The sequence below is a fragment of the Python bivittatus genome, unplaced genomic scaffold (genome assembly GCF_059951505.1).
Source record: "Python bivittatus isolate LINGU-HERP-01145 unplaced genomic scaffold, Pbiv_v1 ctg000020_np1212, whole genome shotgun sequence".
Taxonomy (NCBI): domain Eukaryota; kingdom Metazoa; phylum Chordata; class Lepidosauria; order Squamata; family Pythonidae; genus Python; species Python bivittatus.
This window is the reverse complement of record NW_028277030.1, coordinates 32,011,654-32,033,237: the sequence shown is the minus strand read 5'-3', so window position 1 is coordinate 32,033,237 and position 21,584 is coordinate 32,011,654. Positions and strand designations below refer to the sequence as shown.

Here is a 21,584-nt window from a genome sequence, read left to right as displayed (position 1 = left end):
CAGACTTCTTAATTAAGTTGACAGCTCTGTGATGTGGGTGGCTCTCTAATAGATCTTCTCCATCAATGAATGCCTGCATTTTAATATTTAGAGTTAAACATTTTTTTTTTTACATTTTACCTTTTTTTCTTTGAAAAAGGAAGTTTGATTTTGTTCATTTCTGAGGAAATTGGTCTATCTACCAATGGGACAAAGAAGGACTGAACCTTCTATGTCAACTTGCAGGAAGTAGCACTATTGAAAAAATGCATTCTTCATCAATATTACAAATTATACAGTACCTTCTGGTGGAATGTTCTGAGACATCCTACTTGACGGTAGCTTTACATTAATCTGGCAGGAAAGGAAACAGTGAAAACCTTTACTTTCAGTATACAGCATAAACAGTTTCTCCAGCTTGGTACCCTCTTAACTGATTGGATTACAACTGTCATAATCTCCTAACCAATATGACTGTTGGCTAAGTATTTGGGAAAAGAAAGATATGTAATAATCTTCAGGAGATGTCCACACTTTCTATGAGTAGTTTTTTAAGACTCTGATTAGCTAGTTCTGCATGGGTCTGAATTCTCCCTAAAAAAGTAGATTAACAGTTTATGGATACTGTTAAATTTAGCTCTGTCTCTGGAGGCCTGGATATCAAGAACAGCTCTCCACCAATTATGGTTCACATGCCAGCTACAACTCCTTCTCAACTGAGATAGCCCTTTGTTATCCATGCACTAGTTTTTCAGTCCACTGTAAGACATAGTAACATGGGGCTGCCTTGCTAATGCAAAACAGAGCAATCATGGCTACTAGCTGGGACTGGGCAGAGCACACAGCATTGAAATAGCTTTACTAACTGTTCCATGCACTATTGAAAATGCTGGTCATTCAAGAATGCCTGCCTCCTATTTTCAAACCTTTACTTTCTCTGGGGGAGTTAAACAGAATAGATTAGGATCTGCTTCAGATTGCAATGCCAAACAATTTAAACTCTCTGCTGTCTTGTGCAGGAATGGGACAAGTGGCAGTTAATTAAGAAAGTCCCTTGCTTTCTTTTACATTTGCAGGTATAAATCTGTAAGAGCACTTTCAGGGCTCTTGCCATGGTACTGTACTACTGGCAGGGGGTGGATTTCGTTGCCCTTGTTCAACTGAAATAATAAATGATCAGAAGTACAGAAAAACACTGCTTTATCTTAAGAAGGAACTAAGCAGATATGAAGCAGGTTTATGCAAACCTTCCTTGGTTCTCTTGTCACTGGTGCACTACTATAGCTTCTCCCCTCCTGAACTTCATATTGCAGAGAAAAAGACTCAAGGATATCATAAAGATCTTGTGCCTGAAGAGGAGGAGAAATATCCCCAAACAGAATGGCGCTGGCACGAATATCTCGGCCATAGAACCTAAAAACAAACAAGCAAAAATCCTTCATGTTAGCCCACAAAGTCAGAGGGGAAAAGAACCTTCATGTTCCTGGTATTCTGTTTCAGTTTAATTTCTTTCATTGCTTCCTAACTAAGAAAACTCTGCATGTTGGGATAAGTGGGATTTGGATTAAAATGCCGCACTGTTTCACGCCCTCTTTCAGGACACTCCAGTATCAAGGCCTTCATGATCTACATTAGTTGGGGTTTCCTCCCACAGATACACAAAGCCTCAGAAGAATGTACATAAACAAAACCTTCAAACATTTATATGTATGCCAGAAGCACACCTGAAACAAGATGTTCAATATTTAAAGATTCAGCAGGCAGGCTTTCTGCATCTATAATCCTTCAGCAGCTTCTCCCAGCCAAAACATCTTATCCTGAATTTTGATGACACACAGGTTTTGTAATCCAATCTCAAAACTGATAATAACTGTTATTTTACCAACGTTCCTTGTCGTAATGCAAAGCTGCTTTGAATCTATTCCAGCTCTAATCCAATTTAAAGATGCTGACGACTGAATGTAACATTTCCTCCTGTTATTTTATACAAACCATATGCAGCATTTTCAAGAGGGAACTTTTAAAAAACAAAATGCTTTTGTTTATGCTATGCTTTTTTACACCACAGGATGTAAATTTTGAACTAAGTACGCTGGGCTATTCATTTGAACGTACTTGCTGTTGGTTTCCTTTCTTTCAATTAAGCAAGTTCCTTCCAAAGAAACTCCTGCAAATAGCCCTCGAGATTTGCAATAGGTATACACAGCAGCAGAGCTCCGCAGCGCCACGTCGCCTTCTAGATTTCTAAAAAAGATGAAAAATATTATGATGAGCTTGAAGTCATATTTGTATGTATCTTTACTTTGCCCAGTGCTAAAAATTCCTTCCACCTTTCCCCATGTGAACTAGGTTGCTGAAAAGTTACACCAACAGCAATAAACTGCTGCCCTAGTAGGTGACAGCACTTATCCAACCTTGGTTAGTCTAGTTAGCACATGGATGAGACACCAAATGGAAATCCCAGCACTGTAGGCTATATTAGGCAGTTGAAAAAACATTTTGAGAGAAGGCAATAGAAATATTGCTACTGTGAAATCTGCATGATCATGGCAATACAGTCATCTGGAACTGAGCTTGACTCAAAGGCTTGTTTTTTTCTAGTACACTGTGCTAATTGAGTCTTATAATTATATATAATGAAAGCAGTTAATCAGAAAAAAATCCCTAGTTAAAAGCCATCATGGAACTAAAAACTTGAGTCAACCATTCTTCGCTCTTCCAGCAAACATTAGAAACGGAATTGTTTCAGAGGGGCTTGCCTTAAATTTACACATGCTGCCATCTTGTTTTCTTGTAGTTTCTGTGTTTTTCTGTGGGTTTTGACGCAGTTATTGCTATCGTTATTATTCGGATTATTATTCGGATTGGTTTTAATCTAATGGTGGATGTTTTGATTTCTGACATATGCAATGGGCCACTGAGAATCATTCTGATTGCAACAGGGAAGAAGCATGATAAATAAATAAATAAACAAACAAACAAACAAACAAATAAAATGAACGCCCTTGTCACTGACATCGACATCTTTATTAAACAAGGCTGTGCAAAATGCTGCTGCTGACAAAGGGCTTTCCCTCAAACCATGGAGGAACTGTGTCCTCCAGAAGGCTCGGAACGGCTGCTTCAAAGACTTTTCCAGGGTTGTCCCCAGAAGCGCTTGCACACTCCATGGAAATGTTGTCTGCACACGCCCGCAAACAACTTGAGAAAGCCTGCCAAGCAGTTGTGCCAAACTTTTAAAGGAATTTTCCTCAATGCTTCAAAAGAAAGGTGCTTTGTGAGGCAAACCTGTGAGTGTTTTGCAGAATTCTTATTACCGAACATTTGCCCTCAGTGAAATTTTATCCAAGTCAGGTTATCACCCCAAAAGAAACCTTTCCACACAAGTTACCTTTTTTTAGGTCACCTATTAAAATATGTTGGTGTTTCAAAATATATCACAGTCATCTATTAGAAGAAATACCCCCAAAGATCTGGGGGAAAACCCCCCCAATAACCTTGAACTACTGTTTGATAACCAATTCAAGAACTTGTAGAAAATAAGAAAAAATAAGTTCATGTACATCTTTTCATGTTTCCTTTCCTGAAACTAAAGAAAAGAGAAAAAAGAGAAAAAAGAAAGGGAAAGGAATACATTAGTAATGCATACAGATGAAAAGAAGCATCTGATGGGCCTTCAGGTAGTCATTAGTGACTGGTTTGAGTCCAAAGCCTAGAAAAGTTGTAACTGCTTTATTCTGTACCCCTTTGCACGCAAAGGTTTTGACATGGAGAAACATTCATTCAGGTGAACTCCCTCAGGCACTGGGAATTGGTACATGGCCCAGGAAAGTGGCATTACATGTTTTGCCTGAATGCCTCTCCAAGTGTAAGATGAACAGTACAATTTTCAGTTTTCAGGAAACAATTAAATAAGGAGCATAGAAACAGTTTCAGGCATTCTGACTTTACAGGATATTAATGATACTCACCTCCCTAAAGGCCCAATTGCCACCGTAAAATTTCCTCCCAGAGTAAGATTTCCACCTTTTGCAAAAGCTTCAACTGCTCTTTCATGGTTCAGTATTATTACAAGATCTGATACCTTATGGCAACAGTTTGTGGGTGGAATAGATCGAGAGGGGAAAAAAAGGAATGAATGTTAGTCTTTTTCCAGAAGCAAACTACGGGTTGTTCAACAGATCTTGGCTTAGAGCAAAGGTAAACAATATAATGCCTTTTGGTGTTTGTCAGATACACTACAGGCACACATAAGACTACCATGTTTCTTTAAATGACAAAAATACTAGAATTCATGAGATTTCAGCAATCTATATACTACTAAAACTCTCATGTCTATAACCTTCAACTGGGCAAAATGGTGTGTCATAGAGTAACAATTTTTGAACCTCAAATGGGCTAACTTACAGAATGGGTCCAAAATCTAGGACCATTACTCCGTGGGATAGAAATTTGGGAAATCTGTGGCTGCTTCAGCACTGCTGTCCTGCCGCACCATGGCAGTCAGCCCAGGTCATGTAATCATCATGGGCGTATCCCCAACTTCTTTCCCGCCTCCCTCTGGCCCCTGCACCCAATTGGCTGGTGGCAAGTCCCGACGGGCAAGTGGCGATTGACTGCTTTGGAAATGAGGCAGAAATTTGAAATCTCTCAATGGTAGTGGGCATTGAGGGAAGGAGGAGGGAGCTACTTGGATGCCTGCTGGCAAGGCAGGGCTGGCTGGGGGGCACTGGTGGTGAACAAGTGAGACCTCTTCTCCCTTGAGGGAGGGGGCTCTTGGGAACATGGCTCCCTTTTTTCCACCTCCCCCCAGCAAAGTGGCAGGCAGTTCCACAGGTAAGCCGAGGAGGAGGAGGAGGCTTCACCAGGGCTCTCCTAAGGGTTGTTAGGGGAGGGCAAATGGTGCAAGCCTCTATTATAGGAAGGGAGGGAGATTTCTGACACTCCCTGCCAGCTTCCCATAAGCAAAGTTAATGGGGAAGCCAGCAGCAAGTCATAAGTCGCTCACACTCCCACTGCTTTTTTGCCCTTGGGCATTCTGTTTCTCTTTTTAGGTAAGGAAATATCTCCAAAACAATGACCCAAAGGGTTGCAGGTTGTCTAGTCTTGAGCTAAATTCTCAGTGATTTTGTACTGAAAACTCATGAAATTTTGGCAGTTGTGACTGATATTATTCTCAGCACCTGGGGCAATAGGTGAGGTACCCAAGTGAGATTGATGACCTCCAACTTAGTGTAATATAGTAACAAAGCCACTGTGTGTCAGAGACAGAGGGAGAGAGATTTCTTGAGCTCTTTCTCAGTGTAGCTTGATAATTCCCTAGATCATTTAAGAGACTGAAGTAAGTTAAGTGGCCATCATCTCATGGTAAATTAAAAGAAAACAAACTCTTTATTAGGAACTGGAATATAGACATTCATTCCGAGCTTGTCTGAATGTTGTCTTCACTTGCCTTGGCACAACCAAAACGAAATTAAATGCAATTTCCAAACACTGCCATAAAAAGGTAGCATTTCTTTGAGTGAAAGGAAGTAACTAGACTGACTTTGAAAAAACTGTAGAAAAAAATCAGGATACAAAAATCTTGGAGGGGAAGAAGAGGGGAAGAATTATTAGGCTGAGAAGCATGCTTGCACAACCTTGCTGAAACCCTCATTATTTATTCTACCAGAAAAGTCATATGTCCCATAAGGATCTAGGTAGAAACAGGATTTACCACATGATAATTAGTTGCTCTGAAACTGTGTCATAATTCTGTAAACTATATGAATGCTTGAAAAGGCCACTGACACCATTCTTAGCGGGATATAGCTGAAGGTTCATGTGTCAACCATTATTTCCCACAAAGTTGGCCTATTATAGAGCCCTGGCATGGTTTCTCAACTCAGAAAAACTTCCCATAAATTGAAGAAGCTTCACTTTCTAACTTTGGCTACTATAGCTGACTTCGCACACAGCATCTATTTCCTTCCAGAAAATAGTAATGGTGACAGACTGGATGGGTAAAGCATAGCCAGTGGAATAGCTGTGTCATCCCCATCAGTTTTCTTGAGTTCATTGCTTGGTTTTGATAATTGACAACTGCAAGACAAATGTGGGCAATACAACTGCTTTGGACCAAAACCTCAGGATCCTGCAGCCACACCAATCAATCATCATATAAAGGTATCTTGCTCCTCTTTTAATCCATAAACTTTGATTCATTTTTTTCTTAATTTCATCTTTGAATATAATTCTTGAAGAAAGCACAGTAACTCTGCATTAACTGGATAAATGAGTTTACAAACTACTGGCTGTGAAGCTGCTATCAAGCTTTTCACTGTAAATGTTCATTCTTCTAGGACATAATGTATGTAAATGCAGAGTAGAACTCCCACAGAATTACTGTTGTTAAAATTTGTTTTGAAAATATTACTTAGATAATAAATATGGAAAGAAAATGAAAGTAAAAGCAAAAATAGTGTATGCCCAGCTAGGATCTTATTAACACTGAGTTAATCACTTAAATCACCCTTGGGAAAAAGAAAAAAAATGGTGTTCCAGAAAAGGCAATCACACTAATGTTATTATTGGATCTTATTAAATCTAGTACAGCAGAAATCCTCTTAGAAGACAACTGTTCCCTTTCATCATACAGGATGGCTCTCTCTTGGTTCACTGTTGCTGTTTTACATACTACCTATCTTTTAAAACATTACCAAATATTTCAGATTATTGTCTGATTCACCGGACACATCTTTTTAGTCAGTTTTTAGAACTAATAAATGTAACATCACAACCCTAAATACTCACCTCAATACCGATTTCAAATCCACCACCAAGGCCAGCAATTCCTATGGCAGACGGAGCAGACCAGCCTATAAATGTAAATAAGAGAAATGCTGTGACTATGCTGAATGCTTAATTTTGACTCAGTAACAGGTGTAAATGCGTTTTTTGCAGAGCTCAACTCCTTTGGCCAGTGGGTATATCCAGAGCACTATGGCTGTTGCAGGGGATGTGGGGGGAGAGAGGGGAATTTGTTTCATAAAAATGGCTGCCACATCAATACTGTCAATCATAAAATAAAAAATGTGATGCTACAGGAAATATGGAAGACACTGATGAATATGTTGGTGGGCATCAACACTAGTGAAATCAGAAAGATATCACAACTTTTTTTAAAATTAAAAGCTTGTTCACAAATAATTTCATACCATTTCATGAATTATATTTGCAAATAAAAAATAAATTAAAAGAAAATATGAAGTCTACAAACAGTTAAGTTATTTCTGTAACCAAGTACAGGTAGTCCTCAGTTAACTACGGTAATTGGGATCTAAATTTCCATCGCCAAGCAACATGGTCATAAAGCAAGACATCACGACTGCGTCGCTTAGCAACAGCGGTTTCGGCACTTCTGGTTTCCATTAAGTGAATCCTGCAAGTCATTAAGTACAACATCATGTGGTCACCATTTGCAACCTCCTGCCGGCTTCCCTATTGATTTTGCTTCTCAGAAGCTGGCAGTGAAGGTCACAAATGGCGATCACATGACTATGGGGACACTGCAATGGCCAGAACTTCGAGGACCGGTTGTAAGTACCACTCATTCACCGCTGTCATAAGTTTGAACGATCGCTGAACAAGTGGTTGTTAAAGAAGGACCACCTGTATTGTATTAATTCCAAATTGTTAAAATTCAAACAAGATAGAAAATAATGTGCAGCTATTTTTGACATCAAATGTCCAGTTTATTGTTACACATATTGGATAGAAATATTTTTAGAACACACATAAAACTAGTTATCTTTCATCAATGAGAACTGAGTCAACAGCAAATTCTCACTTATAAAATATTTGTATTATTTAACCCAAGATGTTTCAACAGCATATAGTGAGGTTTAGTTAACTCCCAATTTCACATACCATTCTTATTTTATAAGTAAATATTGACTCAAGACAAAGAGAGCTTTCATTTGCAAACTATCCTTCAGAATAATGCCAGAAGCTGACTATTAGTGACTGACAGCACAGGAATACAAATGGTTCTGCAAATGTGGCCACATCCATAATATAAAAAGGCAGTTCTGCCTAAGTTTTAGTGTATCGTTTTTGAGGAGATCTTTTACACAGTGGAACCAAAGGAATTTAAGTCTTTTCATCTGATTATTAAGAGAGGAATATACAGAGGTATCAAAGTGCTAGAATCCAATTAGTATTATCTAAATAATGGACTCTAGACCATGATATAATGAACATTAGCCTTTCTATATAGTAAGAACAAATAGGATGATTTGCCATATTCTATCATTTTCCACTTTTATTTTAAATACATGTCTAATTAAGAATATTAATTAAGAATTAACTAATTAATTAATTAACTAATTAATTAACTAATTAAGAATATTCATTATTTTATTCCATTCAACACGTATTTTAACTAAACATATTGTGTGTGCCATTTCTTTGGGTCCCTCGAAATGTCTTTTTTAGTGCAAAATCGGAAGGCATGAATTGTTTTGAAATTATAGTGAGTGGGCAGGCAAGTCCCCACCCCACATTCTCCAAGAACCCAGTCTAGGTCCTCTGTTTCGATATACATCTTCACAATTGAGTTGCTCCTTTTGTCATGTACACACCAAGATATAACACCAATATAGCCCCATGCTGGAGAGAGAAAATACGTGTGTGTGTTTTTTTAAGGACAAAGGCAAGTTGAACTTGGAAGAAATTGTGTGCCTGGGCTGGGAAAAGAAGAGAAATTTCTTCAGCTTCTGAATAAAAAGAAGAAAAAAGTACAAGTTGGAAAAAAAAATCCAGAAAAGCAAACAAAATGTACAGGTCTCTAAGATATAGGTTAAAAGGTCTAGGGAGAACCCTCTGTTAGATTTTTAATTTATTTTGCTAAGTGTCTTTAAGTCTAATATTTTATCTCTGCAATCTATTTTCTCTGTATTGTATCAGTAATTGTGTGAGTTTATGTCATTTGGGATTTCTCTGCTACAGATGTTCCCCTAAGTAACAGAAAACCAGCATCTACTTGTGGTCTGCCTGAGCTTTATATTTTCCTTTACATTTTTGTATTGGAAGTTCTTTTAAGATGCTGTTTGTGATTTGATCAACTATATATTTTTATCCTTTTTGCTTAAAGTCATACATGAATTTTTACATTCCCATTTTTCTTTTCTTTTTTTTTAATAATGAAGTGTGATTTTATTTATCTCTTGTAAGGGGTTTGATTCCAATAGGTACTTGCCTTGACATAATAAAGTCAGGAAGTGGCGTTATATCATTTATTTCATTTCCTGTTTCTCTCTCTCTCTCTCTCTTTCCTTTTAATTTTTCCAAATGTAATATAGGTTGTGGGAGCCTCACAAGGTTAAGGGGGAGATATTGAGAGAGGTACTCCCTGGACGATACGTAGTAGTAGTAGAAGTAGTAGTAAGTGACAATCTGCTACCCCAAGGCAGGAGGCAGAGTTAGGGTGCATAGACCTAGAGGACTTCTGGATTGAGACCTCCAATCTTCTAACCTTCAGACTTAGTCATGATTGACACGATGGAAGCCATAAATGGATGTCTTGTGGCTGGCATACAGACAGGAGTTTAATGCAGATCAAATAATTATTTTCCCCCTTTTTTTTCCTGCAATTTTTTAGCAGACATATAAAAATATAAAGTTATTTTTATGTTTAGCTTTCACATTTGATGGGATAGCTAAGTTAGTATTAGAAGACATTTTGCCCATGAACATGTCAGATTCTGAGACTGATACAGCAGAGGCTGAAGAGTCACCCTTGTCACCCCAAGTGGAGCCACTGACCCATGTGAACTCAAGAAATTGGAAACTGAACTAGCTAATCAAGGAGATTTTAAAAGAATGGAGGGAGGAAAACTTTTTTAAAAATGGAAGAATTAAAGAGATTAGAGTTGCAGAGAGAGGAAAAGGAGTGTGTTTATTAGTTGGAAAGGGAAAAGCTGAAGAACAGAGTGTCTTCTAGAATGTATGTGGGGGGGGGGGAGGATCCTTACTACTCCCTGGACATTTTGAAAAAAACTGCCACAAGGTGGAAGAAAGTCAGTGTATACAATGTTTGAGACCACATTTAACTGGTTCCCTGTTGCCTGCAAAAATTTTGGAGCAAAATGGACAAATATGCACTATTCAAGACCAAGATAAATTCCAGACTAGGACTGGCACCAGAAAATCCTAGAAGGAATTTTAGGTCTCTATGGTAGAAGACACCTGATTCTTATCACACCTTCATCCATAATGTGAAAATGACATATACTGCTTGGCATAAAAGTTTTGGGGCCAAGTCGATTGAGGAAGTCATTGAACTCATGCAACATGGCCCAACTACTACACCTGATCTACGATAAAGCAGGTGGTAGAATCCAGATTTCAAGGCGCCATAGAAACATACCAACTTGATTGACCCAAGGTATTTAGAAAGTAAGAATAAACCAGTCCAGTCCTAGAGTCACACCACATCCAATGCCAACACCATCACATCAAGTTATGCCATGTCAAACCCTACCCAACCCACTCCAGGGAACAAGCTTCCTCAGCCCCCAATTGCTTCAAATATGAACAAGTGAGATATCTTAAAAACTATTCCAAAGTGATGGGGGGGCACAGTGGGAATTCTTTATGGGGTTCCCCTCCTCTAGAACAGCTTGCTTCCCCAAGGCAAGAGTAGCTCCCACTCTCCTGGCATTTTGACAGTTTGTAGAAACTTGACTCTTCAGGAAGGCTTTTGGAACATGAATGCTGTAGAACTCCTGATGCCAGGAACATTATAATTTTACAATCATTTTATGTTGTGCTTCTGTTATGATATGTTATTGCATGTTACTATTATTAATGCATTAGTTACAGCTGTTGCTTTTGTATGCCATTTGGCTGAAACAGTTTATACATTCAAATAAATAATTTTAAGGTCTAAAGAAATCAGACTGAATCTAAGCTATTTGTCAATGCCCAAGCAAAATCTATCCTAGTTAAAATACCTTTTCAGTGGAAAGTCTGGAAAGAAGAGCAGGAGTTTGCAGTGATGGAGGCTTGTTTCTATGTCATTGTTTTTGGGGAAGATTTAGTAGACCCTTATGAGAGACCCTCCCTCCTGGACAGAAGGAATGAGTGTCAATCAAGATAGACCTCCTAATCCTGACAGCAAGGGACTACCCAGAGCTTCATTTGGAAACTAGGGGCGGTCCTGTAGGGGATGCAGTGGAAGCAACTAACCAGGTCCAGATGCTGGCCCTGAGCAAAGCAGCGAGGTGAAAGCTGACGATGAGCCCACCTACCCGGTCACTACAACAGTTAGACAGGGCAGAAGTAGATATTCTGGAAGGAGGAGAATTTACAGAGATGGCAAAAACAGTCCTTAAGAGTAATGCAATGGAGTTCCAGTGAGAGCAAGGGAAGAACCAAAGCCTATCAGAGTATGGAAAAAAGTAGAAAGCAACCCCCACCCCTCGCCAAAGTCCAAAACTCTATGTTCACAAAAGAAAGAGACTGTTGTGTCAGGAGCATTTCTGATAAGGACACAGGAAGGGGTGCAAGTATCAGAGGTAGGTAGTTGTGTCCAGCAAGGAACATAAATGCATTAGCTTCACACATGATGAAAGTAAATGGACACGCGGGGTGTGAAGATGCAGCCATGCTACTAGTAATGTTCTTAAGACGTAGGACAAAAAAGAGCATGTATTTAAGGTAGGTTTGTTGCACTAAATTAGAAAAGATAAATTTACCTCCACTAGGCAGGCGAGCTAGTACGATCCCACTGCCTCCTCGAGCTGTTACCAAAAATCCAGCTTTGATAACAGACAAGATTGCAAGGCCTTTTGCTTTGGCAATTACATGGGCTGCAAATAACAAAACAATTAAAGATTACATATAACTTAGAGGTATATTTTTTAAAATACAATATTAGCAAATAAACTTATACTGCTAGAAGCCAGTGAATATTCTGTGATTGGAACAATATTCATTCTATATTATAGAATTGTTTTGCAATCCCCCAAATTTTAATACTTTGCTAAATAAACTTGGGGCAGGCGACAAAGACTCCCAATTTTTGTTATTGTTGCTAGTAAGAACAGACTGAGGGTTATTGATAATATTTTAAATTTGTTATTGATGAGTTATCCATTCCAATTCTAACTAAAACAGGATGCTATAGCTACTGTTACATACCTTATACACTTTACAATTTTTTTGAGGAAGAAAAACCCTTCTGATTTGTTCTTTTGGAAAAACATGATAGTTACTAGGACTATGGAAAGCTTCATATTCAAAGGCAAAAAGATTTAAGAGTCAGTACCTGTCAGCCTTACTAGGTAGACCAGACAGGAAACACGACCAGATGAACTAATTCTACTTTATTGTAAGGTTACATTAACAGAATCTTGCAAGTATGAAAATACTTCTCTCCTCCCGTCCCTTTTTACAGCCCAAGAAACTGGGGAAGGTCTCTTCTGAGCCTCTTGACCCACCCACATCTCTGCTGCGGGCTCGAGGGCTCAGCTGCCTTTTATCTGACAGTTCCCCTGGCTGTGTCTCCTTGCCCTGTCTCCCAAGGTCATTCCCACATACCATTGGCTTAGTCTGAATCCAATTTAACACTAAATTCCTACCCTAAGACTTTGTTACCAAAGTGGAAATTACTATTTCTAACATCAAAATCAAAACTGAAAAAAATAAGTCCCCAGAACTGTCATTTTCAAAGTCAGCCTTTAAAAGAAAAGTGTGTTTTCCCCAAAAAACAAGAAGTAGTTTTCTATTAGAAAATGTTCAAGCAGAAAAGACCATAGAAGGGCAAACTCTAAACTCAAGGGCAAACTCCCTTGATTTGTAGGTTTTAGTTGATGGTATAAAAATATCATAACACTGTTACTGTTTAGAACTTTTTCTCCTAGATATTTTAAGACAAAATTTTGCTTCATGAACAAGAAACAATGAGGTCTGTTGTCATTAATATTCTGGATGTCACCTGCAAATTCAGGACAGCCAGTGAGGCAGTAATCTTTTAAATTGGTCCTCTAGCATGCATTATTTCTAAGGGCAAATGAAGCAGGAAAGGAATTAATTATATGTTCCATAAAAATACTATTTCACTGGCCTTTTATAATCCATCTGAAAGAAAGCACATTGTGATTGAAAAAGAAACCTCTTGATCTAGGGCCACTGCCACTGGCTGGCTAGGACACTAACCGCTCTCTTAGGTTTTATAGAAAGCAGGGACCTTAAAATGCAACAACATGTGCTTTCCTCAAGCTCATAATCCATTTCACAATGTAAATACAGAATCTATGCCTTTACAGAATCATTCTTCAAATAAACTCAGCAAGCAAAGACAAGGCTTTAGGAATACTTAAAAAAAAAAAAAAAAAAAAGAGGAAAGCACAACTCAACACAGAACAAGGTTTCCATAAGATATAAAAATGAAAATCTCACTCTTTACCAGGTATGATTTTGTCAGGACCATTTCTGGACGTTATTTCAGTAAATTCTCTTAAAATCTTAGCTGCCTTTTTTGCTTCTGACTTCAAATTGGAAGGTATGGGGTTGTTCACTGGAAGAGAAAAAAAGAATATAAAAGGATATTATAATAATATAACACTACCAGAGAGGCAAAAATCAACTGTCATCTTCCCAATGGCTTGTAAGATTTGTTTGGACCATAACTATCTATCTTAGTCATATCATGTGATGCTATTACAATTTCCTTCAATAACAGCATAATGGCAGAGCTCTGGAGGACATAAGCTCTTCATGGCACAGGAGCAAATTATCTGAGGGATCATCTCTCTTCAGTCACATCTACCCGTCCCATCAGGTCTGGCAGGAAGGGCATGCTCTGGATCCTGTCATCTAGGGAATGTTGTCTGGCAGGGCCCAGAAAGAGACTCTTGTGTCATGGCTCCCACCCTTTGGAACATCATCCCCCCAGAGATCAGATTGGCCCTGACTGTCAGCCCTGCGAGGTAGTCCAGACAGGAAGCATCAACCATGAGTACTAGCACTACCTTTACTGTAAGATTACAGTTAACAGCATCTTGCAAGTTGAAACTACATCTCTCCCCCCTCACCTTTACAGTCCAAAAAACTAGAGAGGGTCCCTTCTGAGACATTTGCCGTGCCCCCATTGCTTCTGCAGGCTCAGCTGTCTGTTGTCTGACTGTTGCTAGTCTATGGCTCTCCTGTCTCTCAAAGACATTCTCACAGACCATTCCACTGACCTTGCTGGCTTCCTGCAAGGCCTTGAAAACATGGTTTTGCCATCGGACATGGGGAGCTGGGAGTGTGGTAGAGCCCGTGCCATGGCTGTATTGGTGTTGATGGGTATTAGAATACCTCAGCAATAGATTCTCTTGTATGGTTTTTATATTGTTTTGTGTTATATTTAAACCCTTCTTTCTATCGTTTTTGTGTTTTTCTATTGTTTTTTTTCATTTTTATGAGCTGCCCAGAGTCATATATTTGAGATGAATGGCTATATAAATTGAAATAAATAAATAAAATCTTAACACAGGAAAATTTACTGATATTACAGTGACAAGTTAGGGATAAAAGACATTTTTTCCCACCATACAGCTCTGAAGTTTATCTTAAGCTACATAAATAACTGTTCCAACTGAATTCTACTATCAAGGGAGAGATGTAGCAGGAAACACAAAAACAGTTGTTCAGTTCCAGCAAGGAAATTTACTAGCTGCTGACTTTGGAACACTTACTTCACAGCTATTAATTTAAGAAAGATGATAATGAACAGCAAACCATGCTTTAGTGCTGGAAAAGCTTTAAAACTTTTAAGAAAACTCTGTCAGTTTACAGTTAATAATCTGACTAATCACTCACTGAGTTTGTCCTGAAAAGGGAAGCCTCTTTCTCATAAAACTAATCTAAGTGAAATAAATGAAGTTCTATTGTAAATTCTGATGGCCCCATTAAATTCTAAAGCATTTAAGGATCTGTTATAATATTTTCAAGAACTTGTGACTAATGAATAGACTACTACAATTTAAGACAGAAATAAGCATTTGAACTGCAATGTATGTTTGCTTATAACAGCCACAATTAAAAACTGAGCTGTTCAATACACACACACACATACACACACACATACATGTATATGTATGTGTATATTATGTATTTATTTCATTTATACTGCCAAAACTGTATAACTCCCAGGGGGTTCTAATAAAAAACACAACTTGTTCAACTTTTATATTAAACAAATTCAACATAAAAACATTAAAATAAACAACGATAAACATAATATGATGATTCTAACACACATTGGGCAACATCAATTTCAAAAGCCCCACCCATCCGTAATGGCTGCATGTATTATTTAGTAAGGAAGCTTGCAGCCACCTAATGTGTCAATATTTAATCAAAGTGCAACTATAAAAAATGAAAATAGGGTGAAAGGGCAGAAATATCTCAGGAAGATTTTCTTATTTCATTATCCTGTACAGGAATAGGGATGTGTGCAGTAATTTACCGAATACAAAAGGCCAAGATTTTGTCTTAATGAACTTACAATTAGTATTTGGCATAGACAAAGTGGTAATGTGTGATTATTCAGTTTACTTATTATTACTTAAATTAATTTACAGTACAGAATGAATACACTGTTCTGGAAAATATGACATTTGAGGAACTGAGAAAGAGAGGGGGGAGAAAGAGAGAGGTCATCTCATAGGAATTTTTGCCCTGCATTATTCCTAATTAAACGAATATGTGAAGTAAGACATGATTAGAAAAAAGCAATACATGACAGTAGCACAGATATAAATAAAACTACTCCTACAAAATGGCATCCAATAAGTTAAATTAACAAGTACGTAAAAGTATCGGACTCCTGATTATCCTAACAAGATGTACCAATTCCCATTACTCAGAGCACTATCCGACACATATCTATTCAGAACTGTTCCACTGCGTTCAGTGGGGCACATTTTCAGGCAAACCAGTGTATCCAGCCATATCATGATAAACAGATTGGAATTTTTAATTTATCTGAGCCCTAGATGAAATTGAACACTATGTGGCAATAACCATATAAATAAATACCATAAAAATCTCATTGGCAGATTAGCTTTGCCTTCTGTTATAGTTCTAATCCTTTTTCATCCTGAGTGTAGGTAGATACACTGCATATACCTTCTAGGAGGTGGGATACAGGCAACAGGATGCTAGCTTGCAAGGTAGTCTCTAGATTTGAGATGGCAAAACTCACAACTGGAGTAAAACTGGTCTTACTAAAATATGCCCAAAGTGTCTAGTATAGTCCTTATTGTTAGCAGGAAATGACGCATGTTAGACAGGAACAACTAAAGCTAATAGCCTAGTTTAAGCTTCTCAATCGTACTAAAATAACATTATGTAGAAGTCTTGATTGACTAAAGGGAAAATGGACGAAAAAGGTTAATATCTATTGCTCATCTGGAGATGACCACAGCATATGGAAGATTGTGACTTACAATGTAAGAAGAGTAAATAGTAAAATTAATCGATAATGCAATCTATGGGAAAAAGCTATTCTGCTAGGTGATATGAATGGATGCTAACTCAGCTGAAAGGAAATAAAAATGAAATTACTTTATTTTGGTCAAGCTAACTCAGTTTGTACCCACTGAAAATTATTTGCGTTCCTAATGATATGAATTCATTTGAAAGGCATCAAACATCAGGTTTCTAATTTGGTACTCATAAACCAACACCGTGCTGTTCTTTACACTCAAGAGTTTCCCTAAGAAAATTAGTCCAACTATAATTTAAAAGGTCACATATTGATACTTAATATTTGTAATATTCTTGGGAAACATATAATTTAGGCTTTCAGACACATTAAAAATACTGGTAGCTAATAGGCTCAAATGGAGGATAGCTGGAATGATGGTCTGTAAAATTATAATCAAATGCAATGTTAGCCAACCAAGGTGCAAGGATTTAATCTGAGGCGGGACACATATTATTTTTATCTCATTAAAAAGAAGGTAGAGAGTGAGTTTGGTGTAGTGGTTAAAGGCACCAGGCTAGAAAACGGGGGACCATAAGTTTTAGTGCTGCCTTAGGCAGCAAACCATCTGGGTGTTTTTCGGCTAGTCACTCTTTCTCGGCCCTAGGAAGAGGGCTAGGGCAAACCACTTTCAAAAATGCTGCCAGGAAAACTGCATGGTCTTATCCAGGTGGACACCAAGAGTCAAAACTGACTTGAAGACACACACCCAAAAAGAAGGTAAACCTTATTCTCCCATCAGCTCCAGCCAGCATGGGATTATGGAATTTGTACCCCACATTCTGAAAGGTGCTGGAATTAAGAGAAGCTGCTCTAGAAACCTATGAAAATATAGCTGTCCCTCTTATCATTTTTATTTATTACACATCAAAGTAAGCAAAATACAAACTATATTATATCTGAGTTTGGAGAAATACATATTTGTTAATAACTGTGTTTAATTTTAAATCTTAGCATGTACAGGGTTTCTGATCTCAAACTGCTAAACTGCAATTTGTCCTATGAAGCATACTGACTGGCAGAAGTATGTTAAAATGCTTTGCTATTTTACTAGCAGGGTTCTTCAATAACTGGAATAACACCATTTTATACTTTCTATTTTCTTAGTCTTCTGTTTGAATCTTACCCTCTCAAAAAGCAAAGTACTAAACTGAAAAATAATCAGATTTTTTTTTAAAAGTAGTCAACAGATTTGCTGAACAAAGGCATTCAAAGGCAGATACACAGCTGGCATTTCCATCTCTGCTGCCAGTATTTCAAAGTAAGTATTCAAAACTTCCTTTCCCCAGGCCCTATGAGCAATTCAGTTTCATAGTATCACAGAACAGTACCACTGAAATTATTGTTGAATGCTTTTCTCCTCCCAAGGGAAAAAAAAAGCAGTAAGATTCAACAGTCTTCTGCTTATTGGAGTTGCTGCCACAAGCTGCTTCCTACTTACGTGCTACAGATTCACAAAAATATTTGCCTACCCAGTAATAGAGGTGGCTATCAAAGAAAGAATAGCCTTTTCCAGCATTCTGTAGAGCACTCCTAGATTATTTGGTACCAGTGTAGCTAAAGATCTTCACCTAGAGATGATAGTAAGACATGGTTGCCTACCTTTTCCTTTTTTAAAAAAATATCAATACTGTATATTTTTATGAATCACCACAGAAGCAAGCCATTGTAAACGTGCTCTCTCGTAACCATGCCAAATAATACCATTGATCCATTTCTGGATTCCCATGATGAAACCATCAAATGTGCAAAAGCATCAGTTCACACTGACATCATGTAAAATTCTATTTAAATTAAGAAAATGTTGCATTAACTAGTGTTTGTGAACTGCAAATAATAATGTACTGTCATGTATCAAATACAATAGATCCAGGGAATTATATTACTCTTACATCATCTTTTTCCCCCATTGACCATTTGCAGTACCTCCAAAGAAAATAGATAGTCCATGAACTAAAAGTTGGGAACCATCACAGTATAGGTAGTCCTTGGATTACGACCACTCATTCAGCAACCATTCAAAGTTACGGCAATGCTGAACAAGGGGGACTTACAACTGGTCCTTGAAGTTGCGGCAATCTCAGTGTCCCCGCAGTCACATGATCACAATTTGGGTGCTTGGCAACCAGCTTGCAATTATAATGGTTGCAGCATCCCGCAGTCACGTGATCATCATTTGCAACCTTCCCTGCTAGTTTCCCACAAGCAAAGCAACGGGGAAGCCAGCAGGAGGTCTCAGGTCACTCCCACTCCTGCCATTTTTTCTCCCAAGGAGCCCTGGGTGGCATGTGGATCTCGTACTCCATAGCACCTGCCCATCCATACTCCATAGTCCCATCCACGGCACCCACCTACCCACACTTTGTAGCACCCACCTGTACTCCGTGGCACCCACCTGCCCACCTGTACTCCATAGCACCTGTCGGCCTGCTTGCCTGGGATGCGGTTTAAGCACCTCTTCCCATGTCATGGTCACGTGAGGTCCTCACTTAACGACCCGCATGATCCTTGCTTAATGATGACAACAGGGACTGCCAGGATTGCCATCACTAAGCAACAGTCACATGATGCCACGCTTTATGACCGCATCACTCAGCGACAGAATTGGGACAGGTCCCAATTGTCATTGTAACCCAAGGACTACTTGTAAAGCATACATAGTACTTCCACATTATGACAGTTCACTGCTGTTGTCAATAATATTAACCTCCCCTCTGCAGCCCTATTTTCAAAAAGATGATGAAGCAGCACAGATAAAAATAAACATCCTAAAGTTCATCTACTATTTGCATATCCTTCTTTAACTAATAGGATGCATGAACTGAGTTGTTGATTTAAATCTGTGGCCAAGGCAGTACAGCCCTTCTACCATGTCACTATTCTCTCTCCCTACATTGTGTTGATAACCCTGTTCCTGTTTGTTGTAGAAAGAAAATTTGGGAATAGTCTTAGAAACACTCACTTCTATTAGTGTTTGTTTCTACAGCCTGCTTTCTATATTGTCAAAAGACTGTGTATTTTTAAAAATTGCAATTCATTTATATATTGACCAACAATGAGGTGGAGGCTAGATTATTTGAGATGCTCAGAAAGATGATTCATAATGATGAATATGATTATGTCTCCAACAAAGTCAAATATAATACAGGTGCACTATTAGAATCTGATAGTTTGCTGAATTTAAGTTGTATCCAGTCACAGCTATGTAATTCTGCTCTCCGAAGCCAAAGCACCTGATTTTGACTGTTCTGTCTAACACAATTATGATGTCTACGGGAAATTGCTCTGAAGGGATGAGGATCATCTGAAATAATATGGGATATAGGATAAAGAGCTGCAGAAAGTGGAGAAAAATGGCCTTGTTCTAGGGTTATAATGCACCTACTAGCCCATTGCAACAAGTGGCTTACCATTTCCCTATCCCATTTTTTCCTGTGTTTCAATTTTAATTTTTACTGTGAATGTTCATATTAATAGATTTTGTCCACAAATCTGTTGTAATATTCTCCTTAAGGCAGATCAAGGAGTAGAGAAAAGGTGAAAACCTTTGCACAATCATTGCACCTGTGTGAACAACCCAAGGTAAAAGGAGCTATGTGAATGGCTCTCCCTGAGCAAATATTCAGTACAACTCTAAAGGAGGATCTACCTTGGAAGCTCTTTAACCTAATTTTGGATTTTTTTTTTCCAGCCTGCCTAAGCAGCTGAAGAAAACCAAGTGATATTACAAACTACAACAGGCTCAGTATATTCAGGGCTTTAAAAGTTAAAACTAGAACAATGAATTGGTCCTGAAATTTAACTGGCAGCCAATGCAGTCAAGTAAAATTAAGTGACATGCTATTCAGACATCCCCTGCTAAAATTATCCACAGAATTATAAAGAACGAAGCTGCCAGCAGCATTCAAGCAAGAAAAAAAAAAAGTTATGTGAACAAAGATCAGACGTTTTTCAATAGCTTCCACTGATTCAGAAAGGCAGGAGGAAAAAGCCTAGAATTTAAACCCAGAAAGATAAAAATAAGAGCTTTTATTTCTATGTGTTACAGTGGACAAATGTATTGTATACAGATGGCTTCATGCTTGCCTGCAATAAAGGAATGAATCTTGCCACTGTAGTCATGAGTCTTCTGCCAAGAAGTCAATTCCTAAACAAAGGCTAGGTATCTGGAGAACAGAGTTTTACCATGCCTAGTCAAAGCCTGATAATAATTTTAAATCAAATTCAACGTTTGAACTATCTTCAAGATCAACCTCACACAGTAATCTGAACAGCCTATAGTCACAAGCATAAATGACATAACAATTTAGCTAAGTGCTGTTGAGTTGGGCTTGTCTCCTAGTGTGTGGGCGAAGAGGTATAGCTCCCCCAATAAACAGCAGTTGCAGCTTAAATGCATTGACACCTAGAGCTAAAACAAGTAAACAAGTTGGAAAACTTGAACATGACTTAACAGCAGCAACCCACTGGGTCATGTGACCAGGAGGGAGGGGATTTAAGAATGGAGGAAATAGTGTTTTGAGCCACTCCTTAACTACCTTTCCTAAAGGGATACACTGGGGGATTTTCTTCCTTCTGCAGCAGTCCCCACCCAGATCCAGCCCATTTTCAGATGCAGTCATTCTTTTGCCACTTTTTCTCACCAATTGGCCCTGTTCTTTTTTAGAGACAGGTAGGCAGTGTCTTGAGCCCTTTATTATTCATCTCTTTCCAATATTCAACTGATTGAGAAGTCTAAAAAGGGGTATTAGAGCTCTTCCAGATGACACACCTGACTTTTGGCAAGGATATATGAAATCCCACCATGCCCATATCACAAGTGCCTTTGTTTTGCCTATATAGCAAGTAATAATGGAAAATAGTTCATTTAAAGAACTGCATACCACTGTCCTGGTAGCTATTAGTCTGCCCTCCATTCACTGCCGGAAACAAATAATGAGAGAAGAAAAAGTGGGGCAAGAATCTCAGAACAAAGGTTGGCCTGATCCTATCTGGATTTTCAAGTCTCGAGAATACTTCATCCAAATATTAACCAGAAGCGTTTTTAAGCTATTTCAGGGCCCACACTACAGAAAGTAACACATTTGCC

The 21,584-nt window shown here is 38.3% G+C and overlaps 1 protein-coding gene across 1 annotated transcript in view; it reads right to left on the bottom strand.

Moving 5' to 3' along the window:
* SH3YL1 (SH3 and SYLF domain containing 1) overlaps positions 1–21,584 on the bottom strand; it is a 33,707-nt gene that overhangs the window by 10,366 nt on the left and 1,757 nt on the right. The window contains exons 2-8 of the mRNA XM_088136696.1: positions 13,430–13,540; positions 11,718–11,831; positions 6,772–6,836; positions 3,951–4,063; positions 2,095–2,223; positions 1,227–1,392; positions 282–333 (exon numbers count right to left, since the gene is read on the bottom strand). Coding sequence (XP_087992822.1) covers positions 282–333; positions 1,227–1,392; positions 2,095–2,223; positions 3,951–4,063; positions 6,772–6,836; positions 11,718–11,831; positions 13,430–13,540 — 750 coding nt within the window. The remainder of the gene's footprint in view (positions 1–281; positions 334–1,226; positions 1,393–2,094; positions 2,224–3,950; positions 4,064–6,771; positions 6,837–11,717; positions 11,832–13,429; positions 13,541–21,584) is intronic.